This window comes from Carcharhinus amblyrhynchos, chromosome 9 (assembly GCF_965287045.1).
Source record: "Carcharhinus amblyrhynchos chromosome 9, sCarAmb.v2.hapA, whole genome shotgun sequence".
NCBI lineage: Eukaryota > Metazoa > Chordata > Chondrichthyes > Carcharhiniformes > Carcharhinidae > Carcharhinus > Carcharhinus amblyrhynchos.
Window position 1 is genome coordinate 83,066,510 of NC_137332.1, and position 16,599 is coordinate 83,083,108.

Below are 16,599 nucleotides of genomic sequence, written 5' to 3' on the forward strand. Positions count from 1 at the left end.
CAATTAGCTACATCTTTCGAAGAGCCAGCACTGGCACAATGGGATTGAATAGCCTTCTCCTGTGCTGTTATTAACCAAAGTCAAACATGGCCACTACAGTCATCTAGATCAGGGACTGAACCTGGACCACCACGGACTGCAATCCCACTGAACCATCAGTTTCTTCTGGCTGTTGGTCATAAATATTGACTGTGGAAAGCTCTCTGATGTCATGTTTTCAGCTTCCTCTTCTGAAGGGTTTAGTTTGAAATGGATTATGAAACATTTGTGTGTTAATTTGCAGTTATTGCTGTGATACCGTTGGGAAAGCTGACTCTGAACACTGACTTAAAAAATTAATCAACATAAGTGGCATTATCGGAGTATTTCAGCTTTAACTGACCATATTTAATCATTTATTTCTTACTGCCAGCTTCCATATTTTAAAATTTGCTTCATCATTCTGCATTCATTGTATAGACATATAATTTTCAGTATAATGACCGGGTTGCAAAAACAAGGGGTGAAAATTTACTGCCCCTCCCACTGGTGGGATTTTCCGTTTCTGCCAAAGTCAATGGACTTTTGAACAGTTTCGGCTCAAGGATATCAATAGCTGAATCAGACCTATAGCAAAAAGCCTTGCTCTACCTGACGAAATGAATTACAAATGTTTCATGTAAACATGGATGTGTAAAAATAGTTTGTAAACGTTTTGCACAAAATGTTCCACGTGTTTAAGAACCCACTGGATGTTTTATGAATGTATTCACGGCTTCTTCAGACTATGTATAATCTTGATGCTAATCCATTAGTGTTGAGTTTTTCTCAAATGAACCAGTGACAATCAAGTCCTGCAAAATAAGCCTTTGTAACTGACTGGAAGGAAATATGTCAACTTTTCTATCTCCCTGACAGTTGGCCGTCACCCAAATGAAGCTTTTCTTAATATGTCTAGACAGTGAGTGTTAAACTGCTGGATAACTGTAAATCTTTAGAATTAGTTGATGCTGGCATTTGGTAATATGCAACCAGCTTGTGATTATGACAATAATATTTGAGGAACGCATTGGAGTGTTAGCACCAGAAACCTGAGACATTTAGCCTGTGGCTGCTCATTTTCAGTTCTTTGCCAAGTGCATTCTTCCTGCCAATTTCCTTGTTAAATGCAGCACACCCATCAACATATTGATAATGTAGGCAGCAAGTTTCCATGTGCAGTTTGTAAAAATCCCCCTCTTGCTATCTCAGGGATAAGTAATGCCCATGCAATGAATAATTTTCTAATCATGCTTGCAAATGGAATCATAGTTTTAATCCTAAACCTACTCTTGTGATAATGCAAAGTGTTTCTTGAGGAATGGAAATGCAAATTGAAATTTGAAATCTTCCTTCATGTGGCAAATGGAAAAAAAATCTCAGAATTGACAAATGATTGAGAAAAATTTGTGTTTGAGATATGCAACACAATGAATAAACAAATAAATAAAGTAACTCACTACCAAGGTGTATTTCAGATAAAAGTTTGATTCTGAAATTCTACTCAGCCTCAAATGGTTCATACTGGCTTTACTATATGTTCTTTCACCTGCCAAGCATTTAGGGGGTCATCAAGTGCAACATGGTTTATCATTGTTTTAGTTTACATGTTTTCTGTCACAAATTCAAACTGGATAGGGACTGTTTTAACTTATGATTTAACTTCCGATGGATTTTGTCCATTTCATTGATAAAGGAACAGTTTTGGAAGGGAAAAGTGACTGCTTTATAGGCCTGAAGTACTTGTAGTTAATAAGAAATGAGCAGCATAGATGAAAAGATTCAATCAGTTTGATCCGGTGGTAGCACGTTCACCTCTGAGCCAGTAGGTTCAAACCCCAGTCCAGGACTTGAGAGTGGAAGGGGTGAATGTTCTTAGAGCCTCTCCAACTGTGTGCAGTTTTGGGCGCCGCACCTGCGCAAAGATATTTTGGCCTTGGAGGGAGTGCAGAGGAGGTTTACTAGGCTGATACCGGAGTTGAGGGCGTTGAGCTATGAGGAGAGGCTGAATAAACTAGGCTTGTACTCGTTGGAGTTTAGAAGAATGAGGGGAGATCTCATTGAGACGTATAAGATGATGAATGGGATGGATAGGATAGAGGTGGAGAGACTCTTCCCGCTCAAAAAAGACAGTAGGACTAGGGGGCACAGCCTCAAGATAAAGGGGGGGGGGGGGCGGTTTAGAACGGAGTTGAGGAGGAACTTCTTCACTCAAAGGGTGGTGAATCTCTGGAATTCTCTGCCCCTTGAAGTGGTGGAGGCTGCCTCGCTAAATATTTTTAAGAAGCAGGTTGATGGGTTTTTGATAAGAGAGGGGATTAAGGGTTATGGGGAGAGGGCGGGAATGTGGAACTGAGCCACGACAGATCAGCCATGATCTTATTGAATGGCGGGGCAGGCTCGAAGGGCTAGATGGCCTACTCCTGCTCCTATTTCTTATGTTCTTATGTTCTTATCTCTGGAAGATTGGCAGAGATCCCATTTCTGTACATGAACTCAAGGAAGTTCACCTAGGTCATGTAGACTGAATTAAAGGAGTCCTATACTATAGATGATGTCATCTTTCATATTAAACATTCAACCAAAGTCACAGGTAATTATAAAGTATGTTACAGCACTTTTCAAATATTTATTCCCTCACCTGAGAAAAGACTATAAATGGAGAGAATGTCTAATGAGGCTCCTAAGTGAATTTGATTTGATCTTTCCGAATCCAGTTCCATCCTCAGCGAAGTTGCAGCTCAGAACTATTTTTTTAATTTGTCATGAAGGTGCATGCTTCCCGCCCATACTTAGGCCACAAGGGGAACTTGTGTGGGAAGCAGATGTTTCACAGTAGGGTGTAGCTCTGAAAAAAAAGCCAAGCAGATTTGAAATGTTAACTCTGTCCATAGATTTTCTGTTTTGATATCAGATTTTCTGTTTTGATGTCAGATTTCCAGCATCAGCAGTATTATGCTTTTAGATTATTGTAGGGTTGTTGTTCCCCTAACTGGAACAGAGTAAAGAAAGCCAGCTTATACCTGCATTTTTATTGAGGCCTGCTGCTGTTCTAATTTTTCAGTATAATAACTTGTCTTTCTAGCTGAGTGAGTGGTCTGGTATGTAGTTTTCCCCTCTTACGGGTTTGACATACTGCCTTTCCTTGGTGAATTAATATACTTTGTGCTTGTTTGCTTCCAAAATAAAATTATAAAAGAAGTTATTTTGGTACCCAGGATAAGGTAATGTTATAACCATTAAGAGTCACATTTTTAGTAGCCTTTGGACAGAAATTAATTTCTGCCCATGTTATATACCTGAAACTCTTGAAATTAAATGAGAGATGGATGTTTCAAACTGACCCTTATATTAGCCCCAACAGCTATTTTTGTTTCTGGAAATAGTAAATTCCCAACAATTAGATCTGCTAGATTCAACATTGTCTCATTTGATGTCTTTGTTGCTTGAAACTTTGGCTGCTGTCCCTGAAAAAGGACTGGGCAAGATGTAGCTTGTGCCAAAGCCATTCATAAATGCTTATATTTCACTCAAGTTGTCTGCTTCAGGAGAGATTCAGTAATGAACATCTGTCCTGCAGTTGGGTGATTAACTTTAATGTTAGGTGTGAGCAAAGGATTTTTGATTGATGGGATGCTTTTAAGGGGAAATCATTATAATTTAGTGGTGAAATATAATTGTGGTGGGAAAGATGGGCAATCATATTCTTCATGCACACTATTTTGACACTAATTCAAATAGGAAGTAAATTGTGCCATTACCATTTTATCTTTACCTGTTATTTAATTGTTCGGATGACTGATTGAAAGTTTACTGTTGGTGTGTGCTCCCTCGAAGCGTCTGCCCTATTTGTTACAGCCGGAGAGAGATGTTTCGGGATAACTTTTCCTCTTATCCCTCGCCTTTTGGTTGTTTGCAGTACAGTGTAAATTTTTAGTGTGTTTTAAACCTTTTGGATTGACTTTAAAGGATAGGCATGAAAAGGGTTTTCTGGTGAGCTTAAACCAAAAGGAAGAGTAAACCTTTACTTACACAATATCTGAAATATAAATGCAATGTAAATACCCATTCCTGCAATAACTGTCCCAGAAATCCAGACAACTAAGGGACTTGTGAAGCTGAGGAATTAAAATAAATTGGTATTAATAAAGTTGTATCAGAAAATATCTTTAGGTTTAAAGTCGATAAATCCCCTGCACCAGATGAGCTTCATCCCAGAGGATTAAGGGAGGCAGTTACAGAGATAATGATTGCATTGGTGATTATCTTTCAAAATTCTATAGGTTCATGTGAACTGGAAAGTAGCAAAGGTAACCCCACTGTTTTGGAAGGGAGGAAGAGTGAGAATGGAATCTCTCTTCTACAAGGAAAGCAGTCCCAATCTTTCCAATCTACATAATTGAAGTTCCTCATCCTTGGAACTATTTTCATTCATCTTTTCTTCACTCTCTCTAATGCCTTCACATATTTTCTAAAATGTGGTGCCCAGAACTGGGCACAATACTACAGTTGTACAATGTAATTTTTTAGTGTGTTTTAAACCTTTTGGACTGACTTTAAAGGATAGACATGAACAGGTTTTCTACACAGACCTATACACACAAGAAAGTGTGAGTTCTCAAAATGATGCATACACTTAGGCATATATCATCCGTGTCCCTCTTTTAATAATCTAGGCAATTGAAGGTGAAAGGACAGGTTGAGACTTGGGTTAATTAATCATAGAATCATAGAATCATATAGTGCAGAAGGAGGCTATTTAGCCCACCGTGTCTGCACCAACCACGATCTCACCCAGGCCCCATCCCCATAACCCCATACATTTACCCTAGCTAGTCCCCTGACACTAAGGGGCAAGTTAACATGGCCAATCCACAAAACTGCACATCTTTCCACTGTGGGCAAAAACTGGAGCACCTGGAGGAAACCCACGTAGACATGGGAAGAATGTACAAATTCCACACAAACAATGACCCAAGCCGGAAATTGAACCAGATCCCTGGCACTGTGAGGCAGCAGTGCTAACCACTGCACGACCCCAAATGCATTCAGTATCTTTGGCTGTATCAATGGGAGCACAAAGTTTCAAAGCAAAGAGGTTATTATTAAACTTGCATAGAATACTATTTGGCCTCAGCTGTAGTATTGTGCCCAGTTCTGGGCATCACTTTTTAGGGAAGATGTGAAGGCATTAGAGAGAGTGCAGAAAAAAATGAATGAAAATAGTTCCAAGGATGAGGAACTTCAAATTATGTAGGTTGGAAAGAATGGGACTGTTTTCCTTGTAGGAGAGAGATTTCACTCTTCCTCCCTTCCAAAATAGTGGGGTTACCTTTGCTACTTTCCAGTTCACATGAACCTGTACAATTTTGAAAGATGATGACCATTGCAATCATTATCTCTATAACCGCCTCCTTTAATTCTCTGTGATGAAGCTCATCTGGTCCAGAGGATTTATCAACTTTAAACATAAATCTCTTTTCAGATACAACCTCTTCATTAATATTAATTTAGTTTTATTCCTTGGCTTCACAAGTCCCTTAGTTGTCTGGATTTCTGGGGGAGTTATATATCCTTCTGTGAAGATGGACTCAAAGTAACTATTTAGTTTCTGTGCCATTTCCTTGTTCTCCATTATAAATTCTCTTGTTCCCACATTTATTGGGCCTCCCACAAACCTAAAGAAGATCGGCAGTTTGCCTTTATATTCTGCACTAGTTTGGTTTTGTATTTTCTTTTTCCCTTTCTTAATCAGTTTCTTAGTCCTCCTTTCCTGAGTCCTTTGCTCCCATTCCTCAAGCTTACCACTTTTTCTGACATCATTATAAGCTATTTCCTTTGAAACTATCAAAAATGAAAGCTCAGAAACAGGCCTTTTGGCCCTTCTTGTCTATGCCGAACCATTTTTTGCCTAGTCCCACTGACTTGCACTTGAACCATATCCCTCCACACCCCTCTCATCCATGAACTCGTCCAAGTTTTTCTTAAATGTTAAAAGTGACCCAGCGTTTACCACTTTATCCAGCAGCTCATTCCACACTCCCACCACACTCGGCGTGAAGAAGCCCCGCCTAATATTCCCTTTAAACTTTTCTCCTTTCACCGTTACCCCATGCCCTCTGGTTTTTTTTCTCCCCTAGCCTCAGTAGAAAAAGCCTGCTTGCATTCACTCTATCTATGCCCATCAAAATCTTATACACCTCTATCAAATTTCCCCTCAACCTTCTAAACTCCAGGGAATAAAGTCCTAACCTGTTCAATCTGTCTCTGTAACTCAGCTTCTCAAGTCCCGGCAACATTCTCGTGAACCTTCTCTGCACTCTTTCAACCTTATTTACATCCTTCCTGTAACTAGGTGACCAAAACTGTACACAATACTCTAAATTCAGCCTCACCAATGCCTTATATAACCTTGCCATAACGCTCCAACTTTTATATTCGATACTCTGATTTATAAAGGCCAAATTGATCTAATGCAATCTTTAACTTTGGTTGATTTCGCTTACCCTTCATATTTCTTTAAATACTAGCCATTGCTCTTCTACCAACAAATCTTTTCATCTTGTTTTCCACCATAGCCAACTTGCCCTTATACCTTTATAAATATCCTTTCTTCAGACTTAAGACCCAAGTTTCAGAGTGAATTAAATTGCATTCAAACTTAAAAGTGAAATTCTATCATATTGTGGTCACTATTTCTCAAAGTCTCCTTTACAAAGCACGGTTATTAATTAGCATTTTCTCATTACACAGCACTAAATCCAAAGTAGCCAGATCCCTAGTTAGCTGCTCAACGTAACGCTCCAGAAACCTATCTTGTAGGCACTCCAGAAATTAATCTTCCATAGCATTAGCACTTATTTAGTTAACCAAGTCTGTGTAAATTGAAGTTGCCCTTTACTGTATGATCTACATCACGTGCATCTCCAATTTCCTGATTTATACTGTGTCCCAATACTACCACTACAGTTTGGTGGCCTATAAATTACTCCCATCAATTTGCTGCGCCTTGTTGTTAGACTTGAGGAAAACATTTTTCATATAGTGAGTGATTTGGATCTGGAAAGCCCTGCCTGAAAGTGTGATGAAGGCATTCAGTTGAAGCATTCGAGAGGGAGTTATATTGCTATCTGAAACTGTGTGCAGTTTTGGGCGCCGCACCTGCGCAAGGATATTTTAGCCCTGGAGGGAGTGCAGAGGAGGTTTACTAGGCTGATACCGGAGTTGAGGGGATTGAGCTATGAGGAGACGCTGAATAAACTAGGCTTGTACTCGTTAGAGTTTAGAAGAATGAGGGGAGATCTCATTGAGACGTATAAGATGATGAATGGGATGGATAGGATAGAGGTGGAGAGACTCTTCCCGCTCAAAAAAGACAGTAGGACTAGGGGGCACAGCCTCAAGATAAGGGGGAGGCGGTTTAGAACGGAGTTGAGGAGGAACTTCTTCACTCAAAGGGTGGTGAATCTCTGGAATTCTCTGCCCCTTGAAGTGGTGGAGGCTGCCTCGCTAAATATTTTTAAGAAGCGGGTTGATGGGTTCTTGATAAGAGAGGGGATTAAGGGTTATGGGGAGAGGGCGGGAAAGTGGAACTGAGCCACGACAGATCAGCCATGATCTTATTGAATGGCGGGGCAGGCTCGAAGGGCTAGATGGCCTACTCCTGCTCCTATTTCTTATGTTCTTATGTTCTTAAAAGGAAGGATGGTTGATTTGGTTTGTTTGATTTATTATTGTCACATGTATTTACATATAGTGAAAAGTATTGTTTCTTGCGTGCTATACAGAATAAAACATACCGTTCATAGAGAAGGAAATGAGAGAGTGCAGAATGTAGTGTTACAATCATAACTAGGATGTAGAGAAAGATCAACTTAATGCAGGGTAAGACCATTCAAAAATCTGACAGCAGCAGGAAAGAAGCTGTTCTCGAGTAGGTTGGTACATGACCTCAGACTTTTGTATCTTTTTCCCCAAAGGAAGAAATTGGAAGAGAGAATGTTTGGGGTGCATGGGGTCCTTAATTATGCTGGCTGCTTTGCTGAGGCAGAGGGAAGTGTAGACAGAGTCAATGAATGGGAGACTGGTTTGCGTGATGGTTTGGGCTACATTCATGACCTTTTGTAGTTTCTTGTGATCTTGGGCAGAGCAGAAGCCATACCAGGCTGTGACACAACCAGAAAGAATGTTTTCTGTGGTGCATCTGTGAAGGTTAGTGAGAGTTATAGCTTAAATGCCAAATTTCCTTAGTCTTCTGAGGAAGTAGAGGCATTGGTGGGTTTTCTTAACTATAGTGTTGGAATGGGTGACCAATTTCAATTATACTTTTCAGATAACCTAATCCAGAATTTACCCAGGTAATTTAAAATTCTAATCCTGGGGTTGCAATCTGATGTCTGTAAGGAAAGTGCTGGGCTATCTGCCCAGCTGTGGCAATTTATTGAACAAGGATTAGTAAGATGCATGTTATATGATTGTTGCAATTAGAAGCAATGGAATTGTGGAAAATTAATGAGAAAGGACTAATTAATATCCTTTAATTAATAAAGGAGCCTTTGAGAAATAGTGACCATAATATGATAGAATTTCACTTAAGTTTCAATGCAATGTTGTTTCTTTACAATCACTTTTCAGAACATTGCTATGTATCTTAATTATTGAACAAGCAAAAGTCCTGGCCATCAGCTTTTCCATGACTTGTATCAAGCCCATTGACATCGTGCTTGCTTATTTGTGTTCTTTATTTGTTGTGAAATATTGATTGGAATTGATGAATATTGAGAGTCAGAAATTGGCTAAAGTTTTACAAACCTGTGGTGATTGATAGCCTAAGTGATGAGAACAAGTTATTTCTATCTAACATATTTCACAGCTTCAATACTTTTGAAATACATATAAAAGTACTTCTAAAATGTGATCATTGCCATAGCGAAATTTGACAACCAATTTCTAGGTAGCAAAGATCACAAACAGTAACAAGAGACGTGAGCAATTAAACTGTTTTATGTATATTGGTTGAGGTAAAAACTTTGGCCAGGAGATTGAAAACACTTCTACTTTTCTTTAAATGGGATACTTTATAATCACACAACAATAGATGGGTCCTTGGTTTAATGACTTATCCAAAGCTGTCACCTCTCACCGTGCAGAACACTCACCTTTTCAAGGTGGGGAAAGTTGAGGCTAAAATAGGTAACCCCAGCTTTGACGGACTCTCCCAGCCTTCATTGGCAGCAAAGGATTGTGGAATTTGCTTGTGTATCAACTGTAGAGTGGCAGATATAGAGGGAATATTTTGGCTCATAAGACCGCTGCCCAGGGTTTCTTCAGTAAAGCAGTGCATACTGTTAAACTGATTGCATCTTTCATAAATGACAGTATCTGCATGTTTAGTTATTAATTTTCCTGGCAGCACTAAACTGCTTGTGGCTGGATGTGATAGGTTTGAATTTATTTAAGTAGTATTTATGCTGATTTAATTTAAAAAGTTTTTACATTTAAATATTCAAAGATGTAAATCCTTCAAAGATTGTTGCCTACTTCATCATTTTACCCTGCTAAATTAAACGTTTTGTACTTTGAGTACAATGACCAGTTTATTTTCCAAGCAAGACTATATTGTTTGTTACATTCTCTTGAATTTCAGTTTTTAAAAAAGTGTGCCTTGGTCCAGTCATAAAATCCCTATAGTGCAGAAGGAGGCCATTTGGCCCATTGAGTCTATACCAGCCCTCCGACAGAGCAATTTACGGAGGACACCACCCCACACGTTTATCCCACCAATCCCCTAACTTACACATCTAGGGACACTAAGGGGCAGTTTATCATGGCCAAACTATCTAACATGCACATTTTTGGATTGTGGGAGGAAACCAGAGAACTTGGAGGAAAATGACACAGACATGGGGAGAACATGCAAATATACAGTCAACCAAGGCTGGAATCAAACCTGGGTCTCTGGCACTGTGAGGCAGCAGTGCTAACCATTTTGCTACTGTGCTGCCAATCTCCTTCAAAAATAGCTGACAGTGAGTCGACTGTAACTGGATGGCCATTCTTGTACCTATCTGCCCTGCCTGCACCTGCAGGTGCAAAATGTTGGCCTTTGCAGAGTAACAGATTTATCCCTTGCTTGAACTTCAACTTTCAAAGTCATAACTATCTCATGCCTCAAAAAATTCACTCTTCACTGTCCTTACAATCCATCCCCAATCTCTCTTTCTATCCAATCGTTAAATATTGCTTCCCAAATTTTACCCACAACTCCCTGTTTGAACCTTCATGGTTCCCACCCTTGCTGCAACAGTGAAGTGACCCAAAGTCTTAAAATGACATCGTAAACTACTGTAACTAGAGTGCATTTTCTTTTGTTATCTTCTTCATAGGATCTTGGATCTTTAATTTCAAGCAAGGAGCAATCACACTATGCATGGACTGACACAGTTTGCTACAGTACAGCCCACATCTGTTGCTCAGCTCAGTGGGGCAACCCTTGGTTGTTTTGCTCTTAACTATCCAATCACTGCTGTGGCATCTTCAGAAATGGCTTCTCTTTCCAACACACAAGGCATTACCTCTGGAGTTCCAAATAGCTTCCTCCTCTTCCCCATTCTATGTATTGCCAAAGATATGGGATCGGCTCCCATATATTAGTGACACTCAGCTACACCTCTTCACATCTCTTTCAACCTTGTCACTGTCTCTGTGCTCTCACGCTGATCAGCTAACATCTGGTCTTGGATGAACCAAAATAGCCTCTAATTGATAAAACTAAAGGCATGATCCTGTCATAAATTCCATTGCCACACTGTTTCCTCTTCTCACATTCCTCTTCTCAGCCAGAACCAGACTGTTCATAAACTCAACATACTGCGTTAGTTTCCAGGCAGGTGAAACTTGAACAAAAATGTTTGGAACATTTTAAACATAATGTTATCCCAAATATAGGAGCATAGCCTCACCTCAAGCCAACTAGTAAATTTCAACCTTATTATTCTCAGCCATTTATTATCATTTTTCCCAATGCAGATTGTGATGCCAAACTCTGTATTTTTATTTCACCCCTGGGTACTTTCTCTTAATTCCCTCCCTGGCATCAGAAGTCAAGAAATTCTTGTTTGTTCTGGAGCCCAGGAGAAGCAGAGGAAATGGAACAAGCCATACAGCTATTAGTCTTCCTTTGCTAAATATAACGGCTCTATTTTTTAAAATCTGTTCCCTGCGTTTTTCTCCATGTCCCTTCATCTCTGTATTTTCCAAGTGTTTGTTTCCCTTTTAAGTGCTTCATATTGACTTTGCATCTAATTTCTCCTGAGGGCATTCTTAGTAAATAGGTAACTCATAAAGCTATAATTGACACAATATATCTAAAAACATAATAGATGGGTGGTAGTGAGAAATAACACTGCAATTTTAGCCTCTGGTTTCAAATGACATCTATAAGTCATTCAGGCTTTCCTTTTATGATTCAAAATATAATTGAATCCCTCATTATACTAGCTTTATTGCTCATATCTAACTATATATAATTCTATGCATAACTGGAGCATCACTCTGCTTGTAAACTGAATTTTGAGCATTAAAACTCTTGAGACCACAAGTAAGTATAACTGAGGGAAATCTATTCTGTCCCTCTTGGCTTATCTATACTTTGTCATCTGCTGGTGTCTTGAATGAGTCTTAAAGTTTTCTACCATGCCCAGAAGGCAATTCCAAGCGGTCATTGTATAAATAGGTTCTTCCTGACATCTATTTTAAATTTACTTATGCATCTCACTTTAATATCTTAATGTGATATGAAATAGTTCTCTGAATTAATTGTAACTGGGTCATTGTCTACTTAGATAAGTTTGACTTCTTTCATTTCCAACGGGGCCCATTTTTATTATTGTTTCCACATATTCCTCATTGATGCCTTGTAACTCTTCTGTTAGCACTTGAATAATTTCCTGTGTCTTAGTTGCCAAAACTGAATGCAGTCTTCAAAGTTCAGTTCGGTCAGACTACCAAATGGTTTTAGATTACTTCTTGATTTGTAATCATCTGACAGCCAAATAACTCAATATTCTGTTTGTTGTCTTTATTACTGCTCTACAGTCAATTGACCTATTAATTAATTGACCATACCTATTACTCACCAGATCTCTTTCTGCTTCACCTTCAGCTATCTCAGTGCAGCATCGAGAGAATTGCTTAATTCCTAATCAATTTTATCACAGGCTTTTTAAATATCAAATTATTCCATATTGGTTGATTGCGTTTAATATCCATCTTAGAAGAGACTTCCTCAAGAATCTTATATATTCATCAATCGACATTCATTGTCTCCTAAAGCCGTGTTGACATGTATGATTACTTTCATACAGATGCTCCAAAACTTACCCTTGATAATCAGTGTCATTATTATTTTTTGGGCATTGATATTAAATTGTAATATCAATGTTTGTACTGCTCCCTTTCTTTACTAGATTAGCAGGTGTTCAGCCTAGTGGTGATATATCTCTTGACATTCGTCAATGAAATGTTGAACATTTAAATTAATTTTCTATTTATCAGAGCTTCCCACGAACAGATCCCATTATTGTAAACAGTTCCTGTAACAGAAAGGAAAAAGCAAACAGTGTTTAATATTTAATCAGTTACTGACCTCCTCAGATTTATAGTTTGGTTGAACTGTATTTACTGTAATGGAAATTTATTCAAACTTACGTTTTTCACTGTCATCGTGTGTGCTGTCTCCAGTTTAGCTGTTCAGGGCACTGACCACTCACTAATATCTCATCTATGTGCTTAATGGTGTGTGTTGGTAGTCTATTTTGCCATGAAAGGCATTGCAATTGAAACTGCATCCTTCATCATAAAGCTGGTTTTAGTGCATTTAATTGATGTATTTGTTTCTGATCTTAGTTCATTAGTTGTGAACTCCTGTTCCAATGTTTCAGTTGCGTTCAATATTGATTTTGTCTAATTCCAAAATATTAGCCGGAAGAATTAATCTTCACTAACTGAAATATTCCCTCAAAAAGGCCCCAAGTTTTCAAGGTATTGCAAATTGAATCCACGTAAATGGTGTCCAAAATAGATTTCTAAACCAGTGGGACTACTTGGAAATCCAAATAAGCTGCTCTATGTTGCAGTCAGCTGAGAAAATTCTTAATTCTATTATTAAACAATTTTCTTGCTTTTTTGTAATAGTTTGGTTTTCAAAAACCTGTAAACTAAATTGATTAAGTTTAAATAATTGAGTACGTAGAGAGAAATGTCAGAATGCGTGATCAACCTTTAATAACTCATATATTAGTTAAGTGATGCAAATTCTAAGATAGCTAAGCTAATAGTTATGAAGTTGAAAGCTGTGAAATAGTAATATAGTGAGGGCAAAATGGTACTGTTTCCATTTGTGGCTCCAACAAGTGATGGAGAAGAATTAGAATGTATCATAAATGTTTTAAAGGCTTTGAAGAGCCTAATCATGGTGTCTACTATCTCTGAGAAAATCATAGAAATTGCACTATTGTGTTAGTTCTTCAGTTGGTTTTCTATATTGTCCTATTTCCCTGTTTCCTTTTATTTTCTTCCTTTAAGTCCTTGCTCAGATCATCTTTAAATGTTCTTGCAGTCCCTGCCTCAGCACTCACTTATGGACATCCTCTGTTGTAATAACCAATGTGGAATTTATGCAGTGAAGGCCTTAATTTATAATTACTACAGAAATTGTTATTGTACTTGTCATTTAACAGTGGTATGCTGCAGCAGCTATGTTGCTGCCTTGATAATTTAGCAAGATATGCATTTTTTTTCAAGAAAAGATCAGCTGTATGACATCTTTGGTTGAGATATTGTATTTAAAGCCATTGCACTGGACATTTTATGTTTAATCTTTATGGTAGTGCTGGATGAACAGAAACTTTCTTCAATTAAATTTTGGGAAGGTGGCAGTCAATGATTTCAGTCCACAATCCCTGTTCCTTATCTACTGACTCCATCCCTCAGCCCATCTCATTTATCTAATACTGACACCCTCATTCGTACTTTTGTTATTTCAGGACTCAACTATTCCAACACATCCCTGGCTTGTCAGGGATAGTATTGGGGTCCTCCAAAGCTATGCTGCCTATGTCTTAACTCATCCTGCTCCCTTATCACACCTGCATTTGCTGATCTACGGTGGCTCCCAGACAAATAATGTTGCAATTTTAAAATTCTCACCCTTGTTTTTTAATCTGTCCATGGCCTTGTATCACCCATCTCTTTATCCCCACAATCGTGCAGGATTTCAGCACTCCTCCAATTCGGCTGTCTAGAACAGCCCCAATTTTAATTGCTCCACCATTTCTTACTTCGTGTTCTAAAGCAAACATTCATTGCTTGCGTTCACTCTGCATTAAAAAGTCTTCCAACTTCTCTCTTTGTTTTTGCTCTAATTTATCCTATTTCGTCTAATATGGAAATAATATTTTTACTAATTTACCTCATCAATGTCCCTCAATTTTTAACATTTCAATCAGATCTCTTTAATTTCTTCATTTTAAAGGGTGTTTGTTTCTACTCAAAACAAAAGTCTCTTTCCCCTGGTTTCATTCTTAGCAAATCTATTGTAAACTCTCTGTGTCCTTGACATCTTCCCTAAAGTGCTATAATTTAGTGAAAGCTTAGCCAAAAATTTGCTTATGTTTAGCATTAGCTTTGATTTTTGCTGAGTAAGTCAGATCCCATCTGGAGTACCATGCGATACTCTGTTTAGTAAATAATAGCACACAATAATACTGTTCTTGAAAAGGAATAGAACGAAGCAGTGAGATATGAAATGATTTTAAGGAAGATAGGTGTAGCATTTTAATGAATAGTGTTTTGAAAATATTTAAATCTCAAGATTGGGAAGGAATTGACCGTCTGTCTTGGGCAAATTGGTGAAAATGCCAATGTTGGGTCAAGGGATTATATAAGAGCATTTTAGGAAGCTAGGAGGGAAAAATGGACAGCACAAGGTTATTGAATTCTGATTGTAGCTGTCAAGGAGGCAACTTAATCTGACAAATTAACTTCTGAAGAATAGCAATTGAGGGTTCTGGAAGGTACCTCTATGAAACAGGCAGAATTCATAGACTTAATTGGTTCATCTATTCTTAAACCTTGCGTGAAAAGAGAGAATGAATATGCATTTCAGATACTCAAGACAAGAGTTGTCTAACATAAGTTCCTAACATTATCTTTTCCTTCATTGAGTAGGTAACAGTAGCTATCGGTTGCCCATGTTTGTTGCTGCAGAATGAGCAAGTTGCTTGACCATTACTTTCCAACCAAACCATTTTGTTTTCCATCTCCCCTTCTCATTTTCTCCCTTTTCCCTTGATTCCACAGATTGATAGTCAGTTTCGCCTTTCCCAACTCACCATTGCTTAAATGCAAATTCAGTGATGAGTACTGGCAGGTGAGCCTGATTGCAGAGAATATTAGGCCCTGTTCTCAACAGCCAACAATGAGATGAGTACTTTTCACTCATTTCATCAGATATTATTAGGGCATGAACCCTTTCCTTTATTCATTGTGAATTGATTCTGGGATCACCCATGGCTATTTACAGATAATGGCCTCTGAAGCAAGAGTAACTACTGTGTGGTTGAGTTCATAAATAGTGATCATGAGGAAGAAGAGACTCAGGAACTGAAGGACAAATCTTGGGAAGACAATTCAGGTTTGAGGAAGGATGTCTGTGATGCAATTATTTGTTTGCCTTATAGAAAAGCTTGCCGAGGCTCAGCGCAGGTTCGCCACACTTCAGAATGAGCTACAGTCAACACTTGAAGTGCAGATGGACCGCAGCACAGTTTCCAACTTGCGCCAACGGAGGACCGTGTTCCCCCTTTCCCATAAGGAACGTGTGCATCATAGGAACATTCGTGACCTGAAGTTAGCCTTCAGCGAGTTCTACCTCAGCCTGATCTTACTCCAGAACTACCAGGTAAGAAACACCTACCAATCCTGCAGACAGTGAAATGACTTGATTGTAAAAGAACCTGTTGTCTCCAGTCTCAACTATATATATAACTGCAACTTTTATTTTGACTGGAATTCTGATAGTGAGCAGATGAGAATTAACCATGGTACATTTTTGGAGGCATGAGCTCAGCTTCTATCTGTATATTGACATCATTTCAGCTGTAGAAAACTCTCTGCTCTGGAGCAAGGTCTTTTACAAAATTGGCGTTGCCCGCATACTGATGGAAGGTGACCTCTTGGCTAGGGAAAAATGGCACGTTTAGAACTGCATGAGTGACAGGTTTATTTTGTATTTTCACAAGGCCAGAATGTAGGAACAAGCGTAGACCTTCATTCTCACAAACTTGTTCTGCCATTCAACTTGATCTTACTGATTGGTTGCATTATACTTAATATCCTATTTCAAAAAAATCAATCAAACTCAGTTTTAAAATAAACATTGACGTAATTGTTAATATTATTGAGAATTACATTGTTACAGTTTAATCACAATTATATGGTTAAACAGATGAAAGATATTGGAACACCTATAAATGGGGATAGTTGTGACACTGGGCTGTGAGAATTGTTGATTGTGAGCAA

The 16,599-nt window shown here is 38.5% G+C and overlaps 1 protein-coding gene across 1 annotated transcript in view; it reads left to right on the plus strand.

Moving 5' to 3' along the window:
* LOC145347967 (solute carrier family 53 member 1-like) overlaps positions 1-16,599 on the plus strand; it is a 328,249-nt gene that overhangs the window by 171,610 nt on the left and 140,040 nt on the right. Inside the window, exon 4 of the mRNA XM_080195993.1 lies at positions 15,759-15,979. Within this exon, the coding sequence (XP_080052119.1) occupies positions 15,759-15,979 (221 nt within the window). The remainder of the gene's footprint in view (positions 1-15,758; positions 15,980-16,599) is intronic.